General features: G+C 45.8%; 1 protein-coding gene across 7 annotated transcripts in view; it reads left to right on the forward strand.

The window, feature by feature from the left end:
- LOC140208237 (NACHT, LRR and PYD domains-containing protein 3-like) overlaps positions 1 to 21,158 on the forward strand; it is a 31,261-nt gene extending 10,103 nt beyond the window's left edge. For 3 of the 7 annotated variants that reach the window (XM_072276756.1, XM_072276758.1, XM_072276759.1), the window contains exons 3-12: positions 2,566 to 2,642; positions 4,441 to 4,607; positions 9,914 to 10,085; positions 10,184 to 10,249; positions 11,471 to 13,208; positions 16,542 to 16,628; positions 16,784 to 16,954; positions 17,110 to 17,280; positions 17,436 to 17,603; positions 17,768 to 21,158. In XM_072276756.1, the coding sequence (XP_072132857.1) occupies positions 2,633 to 2,642; positions 4,441 to 4,607; positions 9,914 to 10,085; positions 10,184 to 10,249; positions 11,471 to 13,208; positions 16,542 to 16,628; positions 16,784 to 16,954; positions 17,110 to 17,280; positions 17,436 to 17,603; positions 17,768 to 17,855 (2,838 nt within the window). In that variant the 5' untranslated portion in view covers positions 2,566 to 2,632 and the 3' untranslated portion in view covers positions 17,856 to 21,158. Of the gene's footprint in view, positions 1 to 1,241; positions 4,608 to 9,913; positions 10,086 to 10,183; positions 10,250 to 11,470; positions 13,209 to 16,541; positions 16,629 to 16,783; positions 16,955 to 17,109; positions 17,281 to 17,435; positions 17,604 to 17,767 lie in introns of those variants that run through there. The other 4 variants (XM_072276757.1, XM_072276760.1, XM_072276761.1 and 1 more) reach the window with 4 other exon arrangements.
- The last annotated feature ends 1,018 nt before the right edge of the window (positions 21,159 to 22,176 follow it).

Genomic DNA, 22,176 nt, shown 5'->3' on the forward strand with positions numbered 1-22,176 from the left:
GGCTTCATGGTCATGGTAGTGTCAGGGTAAACAAGACGCGAGCGTCTTTTTTCGTGCAAAATGTGTCCTCCAAAATTTAGAACCATAGCACCATAGAAACTACAGCACAGAAACAGGCCTTTTGGCCCTTCTTGGCTGTGCCGAACCATTTTCTGCCTAGTCCCACTGACCCGCACATGGACCATATCCCTCCATACACCTCCCATCCATGTATCTGTCCAATTTATTCTTAAATGTTAAAAAAAGAACCCACATTTACCACCTCGTCTGGCAGCTCATTCCCTACTCCCACCACTCTCTGTGTGAAGAAGCCCCCTCTAATGTTCCCTTTAAACTATCTCCCCCCACCCTTAACCCATGTCCTCTGGTTTCTTTCTCCCCTTGCCTCAGTGGAAAAAGCCTGCTTGCATTCACTCTATCTATACCCATCATAATTTTATATACCTCTATCAAATCTCCCCTCATTCTTCTACGCTCCAGGGAATAAACTCCTAACTTATTCAACCTTTCTCTGTAACTGAGTTTCTCAAGTCCCGGCAACATCCTTGTAAACCTTCTCTGCACTCTTTCAACCTTATTTATATCCTTCCTCTAATTTGGTGACCAAAACTGAACACAATACTCCAGATTCGGCCTCACCAATGCCTTATACAACCTCATCATAACATTCCAGCTCTTATACTCAGTACTTTGATTAATAATGATTAATAAAGGCCAAAGTACCAAAAGCTCTCTTCATGACCCTATCAACCTGTGACGTCACGTTTAGGGAATTTTGTATCTGTATTCCCAGATCCCTCTGTTCCACTGCACTCCTCAGTGCCTTACCATTAACCCTGTATGTTCTACCTTGGTTTGTCCTTCCAACGTGCAATACCTCACACTTGTCTGTATTAAACTCCATCTGCCATTTTTCAGCCCAATTTTTCAGCTGGTCCAAGTCCCTCTGCAGGCTCTGAAAACCTTCCTCACTGTCTACTACACCTCCAATCTTTGTATCATCAGCAAATTTGCTGATCCAATTACCACATTATCATCCAGATCATTCATATAGATGACAAATAACAATGGACCCAGCACTGATCCCTGTGGCACACCACTAGTCACAGGTCTCCACTCAGAGAAGCAATTCTCTACCACCACCCTCTGGCTTCTTCCATCGAGCCAATGTCTAATCCAATTTACCACCTCTCCATGTATACCTAGCGACTGAATTTTCCTAACTAACCTTCCATGCGGGACCTTGTCAAAGGCCTTACTGAAGTCCATGTAGACAAGATCCACTGTCTTCCCTTCATCCACTTTCCTGGTAACCTCCTCGAAAAACTCCTATAGATTGGTGGAACATGACCTAACATGCACAAAGCCATGTTGACTCTCCCTAATAAGTCCCTGTCTATCCAAAAGCTTGTAGATTCTGTCTCTTAGTACTCCCTCCAATAACTTAACTACTACCAACGTTAAATTTACCGGCCTATAATTTCCCAGATTACTTTTCGATCCTTTTTTAAACAACGGAACAACCTGAGCCACTCTCCAATCCTCCGGCATCTCAACTGTAGGCAGCGACATTTTAAATATTTCTGCCAGGGCCCCTGCAATTTCAACACTCGTCTCCTTCAAGGTCCAAGGGAACACCCTGTCAGGTCCCGGAGATTTATCCACTTTAATTTTCCTCAAGACAGCAAGGACCTCCTCCTTTTCGATCTGTACAGTTTCCATGATCTCACTACTTGTTTCCCTTAATTCCATAGACTTCATGCCAGTTTCCTTAGTAAATACAGATGCAGAAAAAACTATTTAAGATCTCTCCCATTTCCTTTGGTTCCGCACATAGCCAACCACACTGATCTTCAAGAAGACCAATTTTATACCTTACAATCCTTTTGCTGTTAATATACCTGTAAAAGCTCTTTGGATTATCCTTCACTTTGACTGCCAAGGCAACCTCATGCCTTCTTTTAGCCCTCCTGGTTTCCTTCTTAAGTATTTTCTTGCACTTCTTATACTCCTCAAGCACCTTATTTACTCCCTGCTTCCTATACATTTCATACAACTCCCTCTTCTTCTTTATCAGAGTTGCAATATCCCTTGAGAACCAAGGTTCTTTATTCCTATTCAATTTGCCTTTAATCCTGACAGGAACATACAAATTCTGCACTCTCAAAATTTCTTCTTTGAAGGCTTCCCACCGACCGATCACATCCTTCCCAGAGAGCAACCTGTCCAATTTCGGAGGTCTGTAAAGCTTTATGGAAAGCATTACAACCAGAGTTCCTTCCCTGCCCTTCAGTCGCCCAATGGGAAGCTATTGCAGCGTAGAATGACATGCGATACAATGAAGCGGACCGATCACAGTTGTTGCGTTCTGTGTTGCCGCGACGCGCGATTGAATTTTGTGAGAGGTGCGCGTTGCAGCAATGCAAGCTGTCGCGTGGGGGTCCTTATCAAATTTGCGTAGGGTTTGCGGTGACGCAGAGCTTACGGCGACGCGTTGACGCAGAGTATAAACCAGGCTTGACTGACTCACTCTTTTATTTGTGTATTTCACATCATCGCCAGCAGGTGGTGCTTTCTTCCACCCAGACGGCGGACAAGCAGCCGACAATCAACCAACTCAGTCAGAGTCAGAATGGACACAGGTATGTTCACTGGGCTCTCTGTCATTAAAACTCTGGCATCATTGTACACGTGTAGTCAAATCATCAATAGTTCAGAGGAATAAACTTGGGCGCTAAAGGGGCACAGCAAAACGTGCCATTAAACGGGGTCATTGACCCTACCGGTAAAGCGACCTTGAGCACTGGAACAATTCACCAGGTCCAGCGCAGGGACCTAACAACGGGAATGGTCGAATCACTCCGCTCACCGTGCAAATCTTCACCTGAGTGAAAGGGGAAGGAGCTCCTGAATAAGGTGGGTATGGGTGACACTCAGACAGGAATACAGCAGCGGGCAATGTAACAGTCCAGGGAACAGACAGAATTTCCATCAGTATTTGTTACATCCTGATGTGGGAAATGCCTTCAACAGCCAGTGAGAAACAGATGCTGTTTTCTGTTTGGAAGGCCAGTGGTGAATTACCCCCGGATTTCCGGGTTGTTGCTCAATGGAGCTGAGGGGAGTTCTCGGTGTGTTTTCTGCGGCCGAGTTAAGGAGCGTTATATTGTGGGAGAACGGGCTGGGTGCGGGAGACAGTGACAGAGAAATTTTAAACAGGGAATCTGAGTGGGCTACGGAGGCATTGAATGTCCTTGGTGAATAGGATTAAAGTAAAACAACAGGGTAAGTAGTGAGGGCAGCACACAAAATGGTGGAGGAGCTCACAGGTCAGGCAGCACCTATCGAGGGAAAGGAACAATCGACGTTTCGGTTTGAGGAATCTTCAGCGGAGACTTTGTACATTGATTTCAGTGTTGTCTTGGCCACATCAAATAGAGCAGGAATGGAGGAGCATTCTTCTGGGTGAAGGTCTGTGACCAGTAATCTCCGCAAGGCTACTGGCTCGCTATGTGTCATGTGTGATGTAAATAACTTAATAATAAACTATGTATTACTCAAAATGATTAAATAGAAAGAATCACGTAGGTGGATTGGTTCGTCGATTAACCAACTCGGCGGAGTTGTGTAAATTTGGGACTGTTGTCAAAATGTTCAGCATCCAATGAGAAATATGAACAGAAAGTCACCGAGTACAGTTAATTCGGGCAAATGTGAGGAGTTGCACCTTGGGAGATCAAGTTTGCTAGCGATGTGCACAGTGAATGCTGGGACCGTTAGGAAGGCTGATGAGTGGATGGGTCTTGTGATGGATGGGCATAGCTCCCTGAAAGTGGGAACACAATTGGCAGCGTGCTAACGATGAGTTGATGTGTGAGTACGTAATTTTTAAAGTTGTGCTGTAACTGGATGAACTGTGGTTAAGAGACAATCTCAGTATTGTGCACAAATCTGGTAGCCATATCATGAGAATGATGTAGAGGCTCTGGCGAGGGTGCAGGTGAGTTTCACCCTGATTACAGAATATTGGCTTCTGGGAGAGGTCGATCAAGCTTGGATTCCTTTCTCTGGAGCGTCGGAGTCTGAGACCGCTATCTCAGAGAATTCATAAATTTATGAGGGGCAAAGCAAAGTTCGATAGTCCATGACTTGGTGCAAATATCAAGCACTGGAGTGAATAGGTTCAAGGTTAGAGGGTAAAGTTTAAAGGGGATTTAGGATGCATGTTTTCCACAGAGAGTAATCGGTGTCTGGAATGAGCTGCCGAGGGAGGGACTGGAAACAGATACTCAGCAGCATCTGAGAGGGTTTGAACTCATGAGTAGGCCGGGAACGGAGGGATATTGACCATGTTCCTGAAGATGGGATTGGTTTAAATTGGCATCGTGTCCGCATACACATGGTACACTCTACTATTTTATGCTCTGTGACTGACTACAGATCTGAACTCCGCAATCTCCGCCTTCCTGTCAAATTGTGAGGATCACCAACTGTTCCTGTTGACGAGATTCTACATGGAGCGACTGGAGCAGGCGATTGAGGAGGGTGTGGAGGGAGTCAGCTTCATGTTAATGGGCGAGGATCACTTCACCGGGCCAGAGTATCACGTAAGTGGTAGGAACATAGACTGAGTTTAGATTCTACTGAATCTATCACAGACTGACAGAACCAGTGTAATGTTACCTCTGGGCTATGAAAGTCCTGCAATGCTTGTGGTGAGCATCAAGAACAGAGTTTTTGTTTGCAGAAACCAACCCAGGCCTCTGTTAATATTACTGAACACATTCATTTTTAGACAGGTTAGGATACAGACAATGATTGACAGGTGAATTTGGTGACGTGACACTTGATGGACATTGCAAGTGGACAGAGAACCACTGACATCACATCATGTTCCCAATGCTCGACCTTAATGGCCATTCAGCAGACTCTCTTGATTACTCCCGGGTTTCCCACAAATCAAATATATATTAACTTATTTCTCAGCTCATTTCTCGAGTCTACCTTCAACTCCATCATCAATTGAACAGGCAGGACTGAATATCGTCTCTCTTTTCAACTACTGACCCTCTTTCATTTGATCAAATATTCCAACAATCCTCATGGTTCAGTTACCTTCTGTTCCTTGTCACTGTTCCATGTTGAGTTTGTAATTACCACAGTTCCTGTTAGCACTAGGAACTGCAAAATAATATCACTGAAAATCGTCCAAGCATCTGCAGATAACACAGAATTACCAAGAAATGTCTTTCCAATGGTCCTCCTGTTACTGGGACACATTCACCTATTGCTCACCAGACTGAATTTTAGTGAAGAGCCACATATTATCCCCAACGCTAACATTCCACATGCGACAGCTGACAATTTCAATCCAACCTTCCCTCTCTGTATTACTACCATTTGACTTTGGTCTCTCTGACACGCACAAAAGTCCTGTAATTACTGTCTGCTCCTCACTGCTAGTTCCCAGCTGTAGGCTGACACTGGACTCATCATGGAGCCGGGCAGTTAATTGTGAACCTGCTGCGGTCACCAGAGATTCCCCCTGGGAAAATCAACAGTGACTCTGTCATAGTTTGACTTAGCCATAGTCATCGAACTCTACAGTACAGCAACAGGCTCTTCGGCCCATCAGGTCCACACTGACCTATTATATGCCTAGTTGCATTGATCTGCACACCGACAAGAGACATCCATGCCACTTTCATTCATGTACTTAAAGTAAATTGTTTTTAAATGATCAAATCGAATGCACATGTACCACTTCCGATGGCCGCTCGTTCCATACTCTCACCAGCCTCTGAGTGAAGAAGTTCTCCCTCAAATTTCCTTTCATCTTTCATCCTTAATCTATGGCCTCTAATTCCAGTCTCACCCAACCTCAGTAACAGATGCCTATTTGCATCTACTCTATCTATACCTTTTATAAACTTTTATACCTCTATCACATCTCTCCTCGTCCTCCTACACCCTATGGCAGTCCTAACCTATTCAAACTTTCCCTCTACCTCAGGCCCTCAAGTCCTGACAACACCTTGTAATTTTTTCTGCACTCGTTCAATCTTATTGATATCCTTCCGAGAGGTAGGTGGGCTGCGTGCGGGTCGGTGGGACTAGGTGAGATTAAGCTTTCGTCACGGACTAGAAGGGCTGAGAAGGCCTGTTTCCGTGCTGTAATTGTCATCTGGTTATATGGTTACATTGCTCCCAATTAGCCTCTGCAACATGAATTTCAACATAATATCCCAACTTCTGTATTCGATATTTTGATTTAAGAAGGCCCATATCCTAAACGTTTTATCAGGACATCTACCTTTGACAACACTTTTAAGCAATTTTGGATCTGTATTCCCTGATATCTTGGTTTTACCGCACCGCTCATTGCCAAACCACTCAATGTCTTAATGCTATCCTAGTTTGTCCTCAAATAGTGCAACACCTCACACTTGTCTTCATTAAATTCTATCTGCCGATCTCCACTCCACCTTCTTCCAGCTGTTTCAGGTCCCGCTGCAAACTCTGATAAACTTCCTCGCCGTTACTACCTAGATGTTATCCACAGATTTACTGACTCAGTTTACCACATTATCATCCAGATCCATGAAGCACACCACTAGTCATAGACCTCCAGTCAGAGAATCTCTACTGCCTCTTTTAGATTCTCTCACGAATCCAATATCTAAACTAACTTACTACCATGTCATGAATGCCAAGCGACTTAACCTTATTAACCAGGCTCCCATGAGGGACCTTGTCAAAGGCCCTGCTGAAGTCCATGTAGACAACATCCCTCACTTGCCTTCACTGCTCCCCTGGTAACATCCTCGAGAAACCATAAGATTGGTAAGACAAGATATACCAGGTACAAATCAGTGATGACTATACCTGATGAATCCTTGTCCATCCAAATACTCATACCCAGTCCCTTAGAATACCCACCAATAACTTTACCACCACTGTTGTCAGGCTCACGACCCTATAATTCCCCAGCTTATTTCTACAGCCTTTTCAAACAGCAGAACAACATTATCTACCCTCCAATACTTCTGCATCTAACATTTTAAATATCTTTACTGGAACACCTGCAAGCTCTGCACTCGCCTCAGACAAATTATGAAGGAAAACCCTGGGGATTTACCCTCCCTAATCTGCCTCAAGACAGCAACCACCTCCTCCTCTGTATAGAGTCCATGATCTCACTGCAGTTCCGCCTCACTCTAAAGATGCTGTATGTCTCCTGAGTAAATATAACTGTAAAAAATCCATTTTAAGTCTCCCCCATCTACTTCAGCTTCAAGCACAAATGCCCTCTCTGAGCTTCAAGCACAAATGCCCACTCTGAGCTTCAAGCACAAATGCCCACTCTGAGCTTCAAGCACAAATGCCCACTCTGAGCTTCAAGCACAAATGCCCACTCTGAGCTTCAAGAGGACCAATTTAGACCGTTGGAATATTTTTGTTCTAAATACATTTGATGAAGGATTTGGGGTTCTCTTTTCCCTTGTCTGCTGTAGCAAACTCAGGCTGTACTTTCGCCCTCTTGATTTCCTCCTGTAGTAACTCTTGCATTTCCTGTACTCATCAAATGCCTCATTTGATCCTTTGAGCCTATACTTGTGATATGCTCAGGGCCTTGATATCTCTTTTTTTAAAAAAAAAAGAAGAAAACAACATTCCCTAAACGAAGGTACCCTTGTCTTTTATTCTGTCGGGAACATTCAAACTCTTCATTTGTGGTCATTTATGTATTTGAACTCGGTACTCTCAAAATATAGGTTTTGGAGGCCCTACACTTACCAAGCACATCTGTACCAGAAATCAACCAGTCCCAATCCACTTTCATCAGATCCTTTCTGGTACCATTAAAATTGGCTTTTCTCCAATTTAAAGTCTTAACCCAAAGACCAGACCCATCCTTTTCCATAATGATTGTTAAACTGATGTTATTATGATCACCAGATCCAAAGTGTTCTCTTGCACACTCCTCTGTTGCTTGCCCTGTTTTGTTCCCTAATAGGGATTCCAGAATGCACTCTCTCCAGTTGTGACCTGAATATATCGATTACAGAAACTTCCCTGGACACATTTGACCTACACTATCCCATCCAGCCCTTTAACCCAGTGAGTCAGTCAATAAATGGAAAGTCAATTGTCTACCATCAGAATCTTATGTTTCTTGTTTCTGTGAACTCCCTGCACGTTTGTTCTTCTAAATCCCATTGATTATTGGGTGCTCTATAATATAATCCAACTAACATGGTCATCCCTTTCTTAATCCGTAGTTTCACCTATGTAGTCTCATTGGACCAGCTATCCAGTTTGTCCTGTCTGAGCAATGCAGTGACATTTTCTCTGACTAGTTATGCCACCCGTCCCTCTGTAATCCCTCCCACTCTATCGAATCGTGTCTAATGCAACGGAACACTGGAATGCTGAGCTGTTAATCCTGCGCCTCCTCCAACCAAATCACAACAATGGTTACAATGCTGTAATTCAATGTGCTGATCCACATGCTAGGCCGATCTGTCTTTCATACAGTACTCCTTGCATTGAAATAATACGTATTTTGGGAAAAACAATTCTCATCCTTTAGTTTCCTGACTTTGTATGTTGGCTTAACAACATCTTTCCCACACAACCACTCCACCATCCATGCTGGTTCCTCACCCCCTGCAACTCAAGTTTGACACCTCCCCTCTCTCCATGCAGCGCTAACAACCCTTCCCACAGGGGTATCAGTCTGCCTCCAGTTCGGGTGTAAAACGATCACGGGTGTCCAGGCCACAACTTCCTTGGAAGAGAGCCCAAACATCCAAACATCTGAAGCCCTCGGTCATGCACCATCTCATCAGCCAGACGTTAAACTATATTATCGTCCTATTTCAGTCCTCCCCAGCATGGGGCACGGGTAGCAATCTTAAGAACACAACCCTGGAGTTCCTGCACTTCAGTTTAGCATCTAACTCCATGAACTCACTTTGCAGGACCTCATCACACTTACTACTCTTGTCATTGGTACCAACGTGGACCATGACCTCTGGCTGCTCACACTGCCCTTAAGAAAGTTTCAGACTCGAACTGAGATATCCCTGATACACCATCCAGAAATATTGTTCTCGTCAACAGAACCTCCAGTCTGTTTTCCTAACCGCGGAATTCCCCCTGTTAGTTCAGCTCACGCTTCTCACTCGTTCTGAGTCACAAAACCAAACTCGGTATCAGAGGCTTAGTGACCGTGGCTTTCCTCTGCTAGGTCATACCCCGAAACAGAAACCTGTATACCTGTTACAGAGGAGTTTCCTGCAGTGGCTGCCTCTCAGTTACCTGTGTCCTGCGCCTTAGGTATAGCTCCATCCCTGTATAGCCTGTCAGTCAACCTCTCATCCTCTTGAATGATCCTGGGTTCAACCAGCTCCAGCTCCAATTCCTGATCACAGTCTGTAAGAAGCTGCAGCTGGATGCAATTTCCTGAAGGTGTAGTTATCGGGGACACTGGCGGTCTCCCTGCTTTGCCACACCCCGTATGAAGAGCATTCCACTATCCTGCCTGGTATTCTCACTGTTCTAACCATGAAACGGAAGGGAAAATACTATCTAAAATCTACCTAAAGCCTCCGCCTCTCCTCACTGAACCCTCTCTGACACAAACCCTCAACTCCCCTCTCTATTTCTGACTCACTCACACTATGTCTGCTCTGCCTAAACCTTGCCAAGTGGAGGATTCCCCGCAATCTGTGGCGCAGGAAGTCCCGACTGACCTCACTCGCTTCTTTTTAGATACTTTCCTTGCTATGAACACTTCAATGGCTGTTAGATTTCTCTGGCGAGTAGAATGTGCTGGGTCAGTCCATGTTCGGCGTAGATTTGTACCCATCCCTCCACTCCTCAATATATTCCCCATTGTTCATTACAGAGCGTGACTGAGCTGGCGGAGAAGGGAAACCGAGCAGGCGCTTCCAAACTCCTCCTGGATCTGGTGATGGAGAAGGGCTCCGGGGCCCGGAGGGTGATGTGGGAATCCTTTGTGAAACTACACCACCATTTACCGAAGCTGAGCAGAATATTGAATGAAATATGGGAACGTGGTATGGTGAACAATACACTGTGTGTTACAGATGTAAATGCTGATAAATTTACAGTATTACACAGAACAGACTTCATACAGGTTAATCTGTTTGAACAGGTGATGCCCAGTTCGCCTACATGGACACTGAGCGGGGTTTATCTGAAGTGCCCGCACATCTGAAAGGTAAGCGATGGGATAGAAACCTCAAAGTCTTTATTTCTCTCTGTGAATATGTACGCCTGCTTAGCTTTTGTTGGAATCAGGTTTCTGTTGTTGGGTCTGGAGGACCATCGCCCTCAAGCACCGAGCGACGTTTGCAGCTTTCGAGCAGAACCGTCCAAGGTAAGTCCATTGGCCGGCCGCAGGGGACGATGCAAGTTTGCGAATTCTGCGTTCGGCAGCGCCGACGAGAAGCCCTGAGAGTTGCCAGTTCCTAAACTAACTGAAGGCAGAGGGATCCATATGGAACCATGAATCCCAGGTTAGGAAGTCTAACATCACTGCATCCAATGGCAAAACGCAGATCTCCTGGGAATCTCCAACAGTGCGGTGACCCAGAACAGCCTCCATGCATCGGGTCCTCAGAGAAGAGGTGGCTGTGGAGAGGTTATCAAGGCTTTAATACCACTCCTGGCTCAGACTGGATAAGGAATAAATTTTCTTTTCTATTACAAGGTGACCAAATCTGAAAACGTGAGTCCCGAACAACATCTTATAACTGCAATGTGTATTCAATGTGCTGACTGATGTTGGCCTTCTTCACCATCGCAACTCCCTGAGATGCTGCTTTCAGCGAACTATGCACCAACACTCCCACTTTCCACTGTTTAATATCGGTCCAGCGGGAACCTGGCATTTACTGTATATTAGGGGCATTAATAGGAGATGTCAAAAGTAGTTTTCTTTATTTTTTTACATGAGGAGTGGTGTCCGGAAAGCACTGCTGGGGTGGTGGCTAAGGCTGATACATTAGGGTCATTTAAGAGACTCTGAAAAACATGGATGAAAGAAATATTGAAGGTTATGTGTTATGCAGGAGTGAAGGAGTAGAGTGATTGTGGACTTGGTTAATAAGGTCAGTACAATATCCCCTCTTTTGCAGAGGATAACCAGTGAAGGGATTGTGTATCACACTCAAAGTACAACCACAACAGTGAACTATCCAGGATTGTGCGCGTTGACCTCATCGGCGGGCGGGGGGGGGGGGGGGTAGTGCAAATGTAACCTTGAGGAAAGATGTCAAACCAATGGGCGGGGAAATTATTTTGCTCAAGGATTCATTTTCAGCACTGTATATCAGAATTTTGCCTGAACTTCAGCAAAGTTTTATCGAGAGTAAATGTTTTGGAAAGCTCAGGAACATTACAATAGACACTTACAAACTGTTTTTTTTAATGTCCTAAGATGTTCAACAGAAACACAAGGAGACTCTGCGGACACAAACTGAAACACTGAGAGTGAACACAATCCTGATGAGGGAGAAGGTGAAGGTTTTCCAGCTGGTTGATCGATACGCTGAGCTCACAGTCATTTCTACTGTTCGAGATCGGAGACTGGTGGAACATGAGCTGCTGGCAAGAGGCAGAGACCACGAGGAGTGGAGAGAGGAACATCTCCGCAGAGAGCTGGAAAAAATCCTGACTGATCAGTTGTTCCAGAGCAGCTTTTCCCGGAGTAATTCTAAATCTGGGAGTTCGGCAGCAGTGGCCGGAGTCGCGGGGATCGGGAAAACAACAATGGTACAAAAGATTGTTTATGACTGGGCCACGGGGAAAATATACCAACAATTCCAGTTTGTCTTCAGTTTCAAATTCCGAGATTTAAACTCCATTAACTGGAGAATAAACCTGAAAGAACTGATTCTGGATCAGTATCCTTACTTTGGGAATATCCTGAGAGAGGTCTGGAAGAACCCAGAGGGATTGCTATTTATATTCGATGGCTTGGATGAATTCGAGCACAGAATCGATTTTGCTGACAGTCGGAGAGACACAGGACCTCAGTACACATGCACAGATCCTGAATTCCGGTGCAAGGTGTCTGACATTGTGTACAGTTTAATCCAGCACAAGCTGCTCCCAGGGTGTTCAGTGCTGGTGACCACACGTCCCACTGCGTTACATTTATTGGAAAAGGCGGAGATCGGTGTTTGGGCTGAAATCCTGGGATTTGTTGGTGAGGAACGGAAGGAATATTTCATCAGGCATTTTGAAGATCAGACAGTGGCAGAAGCTGTTTTCAAACACGTGAAGGAGAACGAGATCCTGTACACCATGAGCTACAACCCCTCCTACTGCTGGATCCTCGCTCTGGCACTGGGCCCCTTCTTCACACAAAGAGTCAGGGACCCGCAGCGAGTTCCCAAGACCATCACCCAACTGTACTCCTACTGTATTTACAACATCCTGAAAAACCACGGCCGTGAGATTGAGAACCCCCGTGATGTGTTACTCAGGGTCGGTCAGATGGCCTTCAGAGGAGTGTCCGATAAGAAGATTGTGTTTACAGATGGAGATTTGATCAACTACAATCTGCAGCCTTCCCAGTTCCTGTCCGGGTTCCTGATGGAGCTTTTGGAGAGAGAGGATTCTGCCCGGAGCGTGGTGTACACATTCCCACACCTCACCGTCCAAGAATTTGTAGCTGCAGTCGCACAATTCCTGACTATATGTCCCAGGGATATCTTGAAATTCCTCACTGAAGCCCACAGCACTACAGATGGACGATTTGAGGTATTTCTCCGTTTTGTTGCTGGTCTCTCCTCCCCAATGACAACTCGGGGCCTGGAAGAGTTTCTGGGTCCATTTCCTCATCAGACAACCTGCCGGGTGATTGACTGGGTGAAGGAGGAATTTAAACGCCAGGTTCGATACACATGGAATAAAGCTGGCAAAAGGAGCTTCCTGAATACATTGCACTACCTGTTTGAGTCTCAGAATCGTGGACTGGCTCAGGCCACACTGGGATCTGTGGAAACACTTTCATTCAGTGGAATGACACTGACCCCGATTGACTGCGCGGTCCTGTCTCATGTCATCGGACACTGTGATACAATAAAACACCTCGACTTGCAGTACTGCCACATTCAGTGTGAAGAAATCCAGCGTCTGGGACCCGGGCTACACAAGTGCCAGGAGTTGGGGTAACTTAATTTATGTATCACTTTGAACTGTAAAGTTGTTCCTTTGTGTTGTTTCAATAGTAAAGGATTTGGGAAAACACTGGAGAAAACCAGACTGTCCAGATTGTGACAAGAACGAAAGGAGAGCCTTAGGCAATGGAGATCACCTCTGTGGCCATCCCCCTTAACAATAAGTACTCCATTTTGACTACTGGTGTGAGGAACGACAACCTGGGGGAAGCAACAGTGGCAGGTCTGGAAGAGAATGGCAGCATTAATAGGAGATTCGATACTTGAAAAACAAATAGGAGATCCTGTGGACGCCTAAAAGAAACACAGTTTGCCTCCCAGGTGCTAGGGTTTGTGATGTTCTGAACGTGTTCAAAATACTGTATCCTGAAATCGGTCGTGGTACGCATTGGTACCAAAGACATAAGTAGAAAAATGGAAGAGGTCCTGAAAGCAGAACACAGGGAGTTAGGAAGCTGGTCCTCAAGGTTAGTAATCTCGGGATTGCTGCCTGTGCCACGCAACAGTGAGGATTGGAATAGAATGAGGTAGAGGATAAATGTGTGGTTGAAGGATTGTAGCAGGGGGCCGGGATTCAGATTTCTGGAACTTTGGGACCTCTTTTGGGGCAGGTGTGATCAGTACTAAAAGGGCGCATTGCACCTGAGTGTGAGCGGTCTAATATCCTGACGGGAAGGTTTGCTAATGTTATTACGGAGGTTTGAAACTAGATGTTCTCGGCGGTGTGATGCGAAGTGAAGAGGGGGAGGATGAGGCGGTTTGCACACAAGCAGAGACAGCCTGTACGAAGTTTCTGAGGAAGGATAGGCAGATCATAAAGCAAAGATGCATTCAGCCTGATGGTTTGAGATGTGTCGTTTTTAATACAAGGGATATCATAAACAAGGCGGATGGACTGAGAACGTGGATCAATGCATGGAACTGTGACGTTGTGGCCATTACAGAGAATGGATGTCTCAGGAGCAGGAATGGCTGTTGAGTGTGCCGGGCTTTAGGTGTTTCAAAAGGGACAGGGAGAGAGGCAGAAGAGGTGGGGGCATGGCATTGCTAATAAGAGATAGTGTCACAGGTGCAGGAAAGTCGGAATCCATGGAAGGAGTATCTGCTCAGTCATTGTGGGTGGATGTCAGAATCAGAAAGGGGACAATAACTTTACTCTTATATAGGCCCCAACAGTAACAGAGACATCAAGGAGCAGGTATGGAGGCAGATTCTGGAATGGTGCAATTATAATAGAGTTGTTATGATGTGTGATTTTAACAATCCTAATATTGACTGGCATTCCAATAGAGCAAGTGGTTTGGATGGGCTGGAGTTTGTTATGTGTGCTCAGGAAGGCTTCCTGACGCAAAATGTAGATGAACCAACTAGAGGAGAGGCTGTACTTGATCTGGTATTGGGAAATGGACCTGCTCAGGTGTCGGATCTCTCGGTGGGAGAGTATTTTGGAGGTAGTGATGACAATTCTTATCTTCTTTACCATAGCGCTGGAGAGGTATAGGAGAGACAATTTGAGAAAACATTTAATTGGGGTAGAGGGAAATATGATGCTATTAGGCAGGAACTTACATGGTATCATAAATTGAGAGGAGATATTCTCAGGGAAATGTACAGCGTAAGTGTGTCAAATTTTCAGGGACCATTCAGGATGCTGCCTGGGTTGGAGAGCATGCCTCATGAGAATAGCCTGAGTGAACACGGTCTTTACTTCTTGGAACAAAGGAGGTTGAGATGTGACCTGATCGAGGTGTATAGGATGAGGAGAGGCATTGTTTGTGTGGATAGCCAGAGGCTTGTTTCCGGGGCTGAAATGGTTAACAGGATGGAGCATCGTTTTAAGGTGCTTGAATGTCGGTAAAAGGGTGATGTCAAATGAAATTTCTCACACAAAGAGCAGTGGGTGGTAGAGGCGTACAAAATAGAGTCTTTTAAGAGACTCTTAGATAGATACAGGGCACAAATGGCTAACACGAGTGGGTACATAGTTTTAAGGTGCTTAGGTGCAGATACAGAGAGGATGTTAGGGGTAGTTTATCACACAGAAAATGGTGGCTGCGTGGAATGCAATGCCAGTGACAGTGGTGGAGCTGGATACAAAAGTGCCTTTTAATAGACACTAAGGAAGGTAAATTGAGTTTAGAAAAATAGACGGCTATACCGTAGGGGAAATCTGGGCAACTTCGAGAGCAGGTTCCATACTCGGCACAATATTGTGGGCTGAGGGACCTGTAACGTGCTATAGAATTCTATGTTCTATGTTCTGAATGACCAGGGAATTGGTCAGTAATTTCACCAGGAAGCAAGGGTTGTGGGTTTATGCGAAGAGATTTTGGAGACTTCAGCAGATCAGTGATCAACGAGCATTGGTTGAATCGCTGTAAATCATAGGCATGGCCGTGTTTCTCTCTGGCTGTGACAGTATTCCTTCTATCTGCTACTTACACCCAGACAGATACTGACTGCAGCAGGAGATTCGGAGCTTCATGCTCTCTTCCCCATAAAGAACAAAAGAGGGTCACCGGACTGTCCCATTCCGAGTGAGAGAGATACCTGCGTGAGAGCCTCCTCTCCCTGCCTTCCCCGTGTGTCACTATCTCCATCACTCCACCTGTTTGTCTTTGCTCACAACAAGATACCCAGACCCATGTGGGCAACTCTTCTCTGGAATATCTGTTTCAATTCAGAATTGCCCCTTCCGTGTGACCTACATCTGCATCACATCCTCTCTTACACACCCCCTTCCTCTTGTGGGACCTCACTTCCCTATTTCCTGTCCTCCTGTGAGATGTCTCTTCCTGCTTCCTCCATCCTCTTCTCTGACCTCTCTTCCCCGTCCCTCTTGGGCCTCTGAGATCTGTTCCCCATCCCCCTTCCTCAAGTGGGATCTCTCTTTTCCATCCTCTTTCCTCGTGGGATCTCTCTCCCCTACATCCTCCTCGGGTGGGATCTCTCTTCCCTACATCCTCCTCGGGTGGGATCTCTCTTCCCCATCCTATTATGCTGGTGGGGGTCCCTCACGCCATCCCGTTGATATTTTATCATCCACAACTCCTCCTCACTGTGGGATTTTCCCCTAACCTTCATTCCTGCTCCACCTGACCATCTTACCCTGTGGGGAGTTTACAGGGTCACGCCGACAGACTAAATTACCGACATTCGGTGAATACCCTGGAGCTGGGCAGTGAGGGACATTGACAGTGATGGGAACTCTGATCAGTGATTTACTGAAGGGTTTAATGTTTCCTGAAATATCCGAGTGAGAGAAATTCCCTCAGACCCACAGTTTGAATCACTTTGTTCATCAATTTGTCTGTTTGTCTTTAGACTGAGTAGTAATGACCTGGGAGATTCAGGAGTGAAACTGGTGTCTGCGGCTCTGAGGAACCCAGAGTGTAAAATACAGACTCTGTGGTAAGTACCAGACTGTGGGAGATTGTGTTTACAGTCACTGGGTGTCTGACACTGAACATTAATGTGATCAGTAATTGTGTTACTGATAAACACTGGGGATTTGTACCGTCTCCTGTCTCTCTGTGTCCTTCGTCCTCTCTCTCTCTCATCTCCAGGCTGAGGGAGGTCGGTCTCACAGATTCTGGTGCCGAGGATCTCGTCTCCGCTCTCAGTACAAACCCATCACTGACGGAGCTGAACCTGAGTGACAATAAACTGGGAGATTCAGGAGTGAAACTGGTGTCTGCGGCTCTGAGGAACCCGGAGTGTAAAATACAGAAACTGGGGTAAGTACCAGACTGTGGGAGATTGTGTTTACAGTCACTGGGTGTCCAACACTGAACATTAATGTGATCAGTAATTGTGTTACTGGTAAACACTGGGGATTTGTACCATCTCCTGTCTCTCTGTGTCCTTCACCCTCACTCTCTCTCATCTCCAGTCTGAGGAAGGTCCGTCTCACAGATTCTGGTGCCAAGGATCTCGTCTCCGCTCTCAGTACAAACCCATCACTGACGGAGCTGGACCTGAGTGGTAATGCGCTGGGAGATTCAGGAGTGAAACTGGTGTCTGCGGCTCTGAGGAACCCAGAGTGTAAAATACAGAAACTGGAGTAAGTACCATACTGTGGGAGATTGTGTTTACAGTCACTGGGTGTCTTATACTGAACATTAATGTGATGAGTAATTGTGTTACTGATAAACACTGGGGATTTGTACCGTCTCCTGTCTCTCTGTGTCCTTCACCCTCACTCTCTCTCATCTCCAGGCTGTACAATATCGGTGTCACAGATTCTGGTGCCGAGGATCTCGCCTCCGCTCTCAGGACAAACCGATCACTGACGAGGCTGAACCTGGGTTACAACTCGCTGACAGACGGATCTGTCCCCGCTCTCCGCTGCCTCATACTGACCCTCCCGAGTCTGGAACGGATCTGGTGAGTGTTTGTGTTAATGTTCAATGTGATAAAATATCAGCGGATCCGCGGGTTTTCTGGTAATATTTGTCTGTGAGTGTTGTTGAAACATTAACCCCAGTCCCCTGTTACTGACACTGTTGTATAATCTATTTATTTCATCTACATTCTTCCACCTGTTTTAGGTTACGGTACAATCAGTTCAGTTGGATTGGGAAGAAGGAACTGAGGCCTCTGCAGGAACTCAGACCAGAAGTAAGAGTGGACCTGTGAACATCGTAATGGGTGAACATCCCCAACCTCGTGATGGGGACGCTTTGGCCGATTTCCCGGCGTCCCCTTTAACGTCCGCCCTCCCCTTTAATGGCCGCAATCCAAGTTTCATCCCACACGGTTCTGATGGACCCCGGCTCCAGCTGAGCACTATGTGACGTCAGAGTGTCCCGCAGTCATGTAGCAACACAGACAAAATACAGGAGGAACTATGCTGCATCTATAGGAAAGATCACAATGAACGTTTACGGCTGTGACCCTTCATTTGGACGTAATTCCGTCTCCTGTCCAGCAGCGTAATTCCACCGGACATCTGGGTGCAGTTTTTCCCTGGGAGACCCTGGGAGCTCAATTCAGGACAACCGTGTACCGGGTGTTAGTATCCGTGGAGAGAATCCTTTTGCTCCCTTCAGTGAGGGTGATACATTCCCTATTCTGATGAATAAAGTGATGTTAGATTGACAAAAGCTCTTGGGAAAGACCCTGGATCTGCAGCAATCTCGGACACTGCCCCGACGTGTGATTTTAGAATCATCGTTGCCCCAATGCAGAGAGACAGTAAGAAATAAGACTGATTATTCAACCTGTCGCCAGTCAGTTCATTGTGTGTGACTGTGATTGAATCAGGAACTGCTCTAACTTCTTCTCTTAGTGTTCGACTTGAGTCTCATTTGAGGAAAACAGTTGCCTGAGGTTACTGCTGCCTCATGCACCCCGTGTACTGCAACAGTGCCCAAGATCTCGTTTCGCCACACCCGCACTCTATCCGCTTACCGGTCCCGCGCTCACCACGTGATCCTGAAATCCCGCGCTCACCACGCTCCCTGCCCTCTGCGCTTTCCTAGCCCATGCTCCCAGACCCTTCCCACGCCCGCTCCACCTGTGTGCGCTCCCTGCGCTCTCTGCCTCCCAACTCTCTCCGAACCTTCCCCACTGCACAGCTCATATCCCTGCACTGTTGTGTTATCCCCCAGCCTATCTACGACTCTCTCAAATGACCTTAATATATCTGGCTCAATTACTCCCCTCGGCAGAGCATTCCAAGCACCTAGCACTCGTTAAAATGAAACACCTTCCTTTAATCTTCTTCCACACTGTAAAATTATGTGCCTCACTTAACACTTCTTCAAATTTTCTGTATGTGCCTCTACCACCATCCCATGCTCCACACTCCGTTAAAAAAAAACCTGGCTCTCACACCTCCTTTGCATTTTCCCCCATCTCAACTTAAATGTATCAGAACCAGAATCAACTCTGATGTCACCGGGATATTTCGTGAAATTCGGTAACTTTACCGCAGCAGGATCATGAAATAGATGATCAATAAATATAGTGAAAATACAGAATTGCACTAAATATATGTTATTAAATAATTAAGTTACAAATAACCAGTGCAAAGAAATAGAAACACTTTTTTATTAAGTAGTGAGGTAGAGTTAATAGGTTCAATGTCCATTTAGAAGTCGGATGGCAGAGGCGAAGGAGCTGTTCCTGAATGGCTGAGTGCGTGCCCTCAGCCTTTGGTACCTGATTCCGGACAGTACCAGCGTGATGAGGGCATGTCCTGGGTGATGAACACTACCTTTCTACGGCATCGCTCCTTGAGGATGTCTCGCATGTTACGAAGGCTTATACTCATGATAGAGCTGACTAATCTTATAAGTTTCTACAACTTACTTCGATCTTGCGCTGTTGCGCCCCCTGCTACTATCAGACAGTGATGCAGCCAATCAGAATGCTCTTCACGGTATATTTGTAGATGTTTTCGAGTGCTTTAGTTGACAAAACAAATCTTCTATACTCTGAATGAAATATAGCAGCTGTCTCCACTTCTTTAATGCGGCATCAATATGTTGCCTCCGGGTTGGATTCTCAGAGATGTTGACACCCAGAAGCTGAAACTGCTCACGCACTCCACTCTGATCCCACTATGAGAAAAGGTCTATGTTCCCTCTCATTACCCTTTCTGAAGTCCACAATGAGCTCTCTGGTTTGCTGACGTTGTGTGCAGGTTGTTGCTGCGACACCACTCAACCAACTGGAATTTTGCACTCCTGAACGTCCTTCTGTCACCGTCTGAAATTCTGCCAACAAATGTATCATCGGCAAATTTATAGATAGCATCAAAGCTGTGCTTAGCAACGCGTCGTGGGTGCAGAAAGAGTAGAGCAGTGGGCTAAGAAGTCGAGGATCCAGTTGCAGAGGGAGATACAGAGGCCTCAGTTCTGTAACGTTCTGATCAGGGCTGTAGGAATGATGGTGTTAAATACTGAGTTATAGTCAGTAAGCAGCATCTTGTATAGGTATTTGCATTTTCCAGGTGTTCCAAGGCTGCCTGGAGAGCCATTGAGGTCGCATCTACTGTAGCCTTCTAGTGGTGGTAGGCTCTATGTCCTTCCCGAGAGAGGCGCTGAGTGTAGCCATGACCAACCTCTCAAAGCATTTCATCACAGTGGACGTGATTGCCTCTGGACTATAGTCATTAAGGCAGCTCACGCTACCCTTCTTGGGCACTGGTATAATTGTTGCCCTTTTGAAGCAGATAAGAACTTACCACTGTAGCAATGAGAGACTGAAGATGTCTCAGAAGATCCCCGTCAGTTGGTTAGCCCATGTTTTCAGAACCTCACCAGGTACTCCATTGGGCTCAGCCGCCTTGCGAGGGTTCTTCAGATATTCGGCATGATATCTAAAACTTCGGCAGATTTCTGCAGATATGTACTAGATAGTGTATTGACCGGCTGAATCATGGCCTGTAAACAAAATCCTACAAAGGTAGTGGATTAAGCCCAGTACATCACGGGTAAATCTATCCCAACCATTGAGCACATCGACATGAGACGTTGCCATGGAAAAGCAGCATCGCTCATCAAAGTTCCTCACCACCCAGAGCATGCTCTACTCTCTCTGCTGCCATCAGGTAGAAGGTACAAGAGCCTCTGGACTCGCATCACCAGGTTCAAGAACAATTGTTACACCGCAGATATTAGGCTTTTGAACAAAGTGTATAACTACACTTATTTGCCCATCCATTGAGATGTTTCCTCAGCCAATAGTCACTTTAAGGACTCCTTATCCTGTTACTTCACATTCTCGTCATTTATTGCTATTTATTTACATTTGAACAGTTTCCTGTCTTTAGTACTTTAATGGTTCTTACACTTACCCCATTATCGTTACTATTTTATAGATTTGCTGTGCATTCCTGCTGGAAAATGAATCTCGAAGTGGCTTAGGGACATGCATGTACTGTGAAATTAAAATAAAATATGACAGATATGTATGTTGATAATAAAATTAACTTAAAAGAAATCCTCCAGTTTCAAATGGATGTCCCTCTATTCTGAGGTTCTGCCCTCTGGTTCTAGACTCCCCCAGTATAGGAAAAATCCTCTTCACACACAGTCTGCCACAGCCTTTCAACATTCGATAGGTTTCAATGAGATTCTCCCCCTACTTGATACCCCTAGTTTCCAGCAAGTATAGACCCAGTGCCTTCAAGTGGTCTGGAATCATTTCCCGAAACTCCTTTGAACGCCTTCCAATGATAACACATCTTTCCTGAGATCTTGAATTGGCCTGTTCTGTCTCCGAGAAAAGCACATCCTGCTTGCGTCCTTCTGAGTTCTGTACTCTGTGCCTTGACCGATGAAGGCCGGCATGTCCTATGCCTGTTTCATCACGTGAGATCTGCCTGAGTAACCATCGCTGCTCTGACTACGTGAAACAAAAGATTCAGCAGACACAAAATTCAATAGCCTGCTTTTTGATTTGCCCTGTGTGAGCCCTCTGAGTCTCACAATGCACAGTGTTTAGTCCACTGTCTTCACAATTAAATGCCCAGTTATACCAATCCTGCACTCATTTACTTTCACCACAACCCGGAATTTGACCCCTGTGGACAAGAACGTGAATCGAAGGTCTATAGCAGGGCCTAACCATAGGATTGGACTGTGAATGGCAAGACCCTGTCTGGCCGAAGTGACGGTGTCTGTGCTTTAACGACTCTCGCGTGTTTTTAACTAATCTCGCGTGGCGCGCCCCTTGTCTACCTCATGTCGAACCCTTGCAGAGTGGTCAGCTGAATCGTAAACCTGCCTCTTTCTGTATCCCTCACTACCCTACCCACTGTATTCCATTAAGTTCCCTATACGAAGTGCGAACTCCTCAACGCGGCCAACAGCTAAACATTTCCCATCTGCTCTTTATCTCTGCTGCTTGGCTCCGTGTCGTATACGCAAGAGAGTGGAATAAAGCGGTACTGCAGGGCAACAGGTCCTTCGGCCCACAACGACTGTGCTGAACACAATGCCAAACTAAA

This window comes from Mobula birostris, chromosome 13 (assembly GCF_030028105.1).
Source record: "Mobula birostris isolate sMobBir1 chromosome 13, sMobBir1.hap1, whole genome shotgun sequence".
NCBI lineage: Eukaryota > Metazoa > Chordata > Chondrichthyes > Myliobatiformes > Myliobatidae > Mobula > Mobula birostris.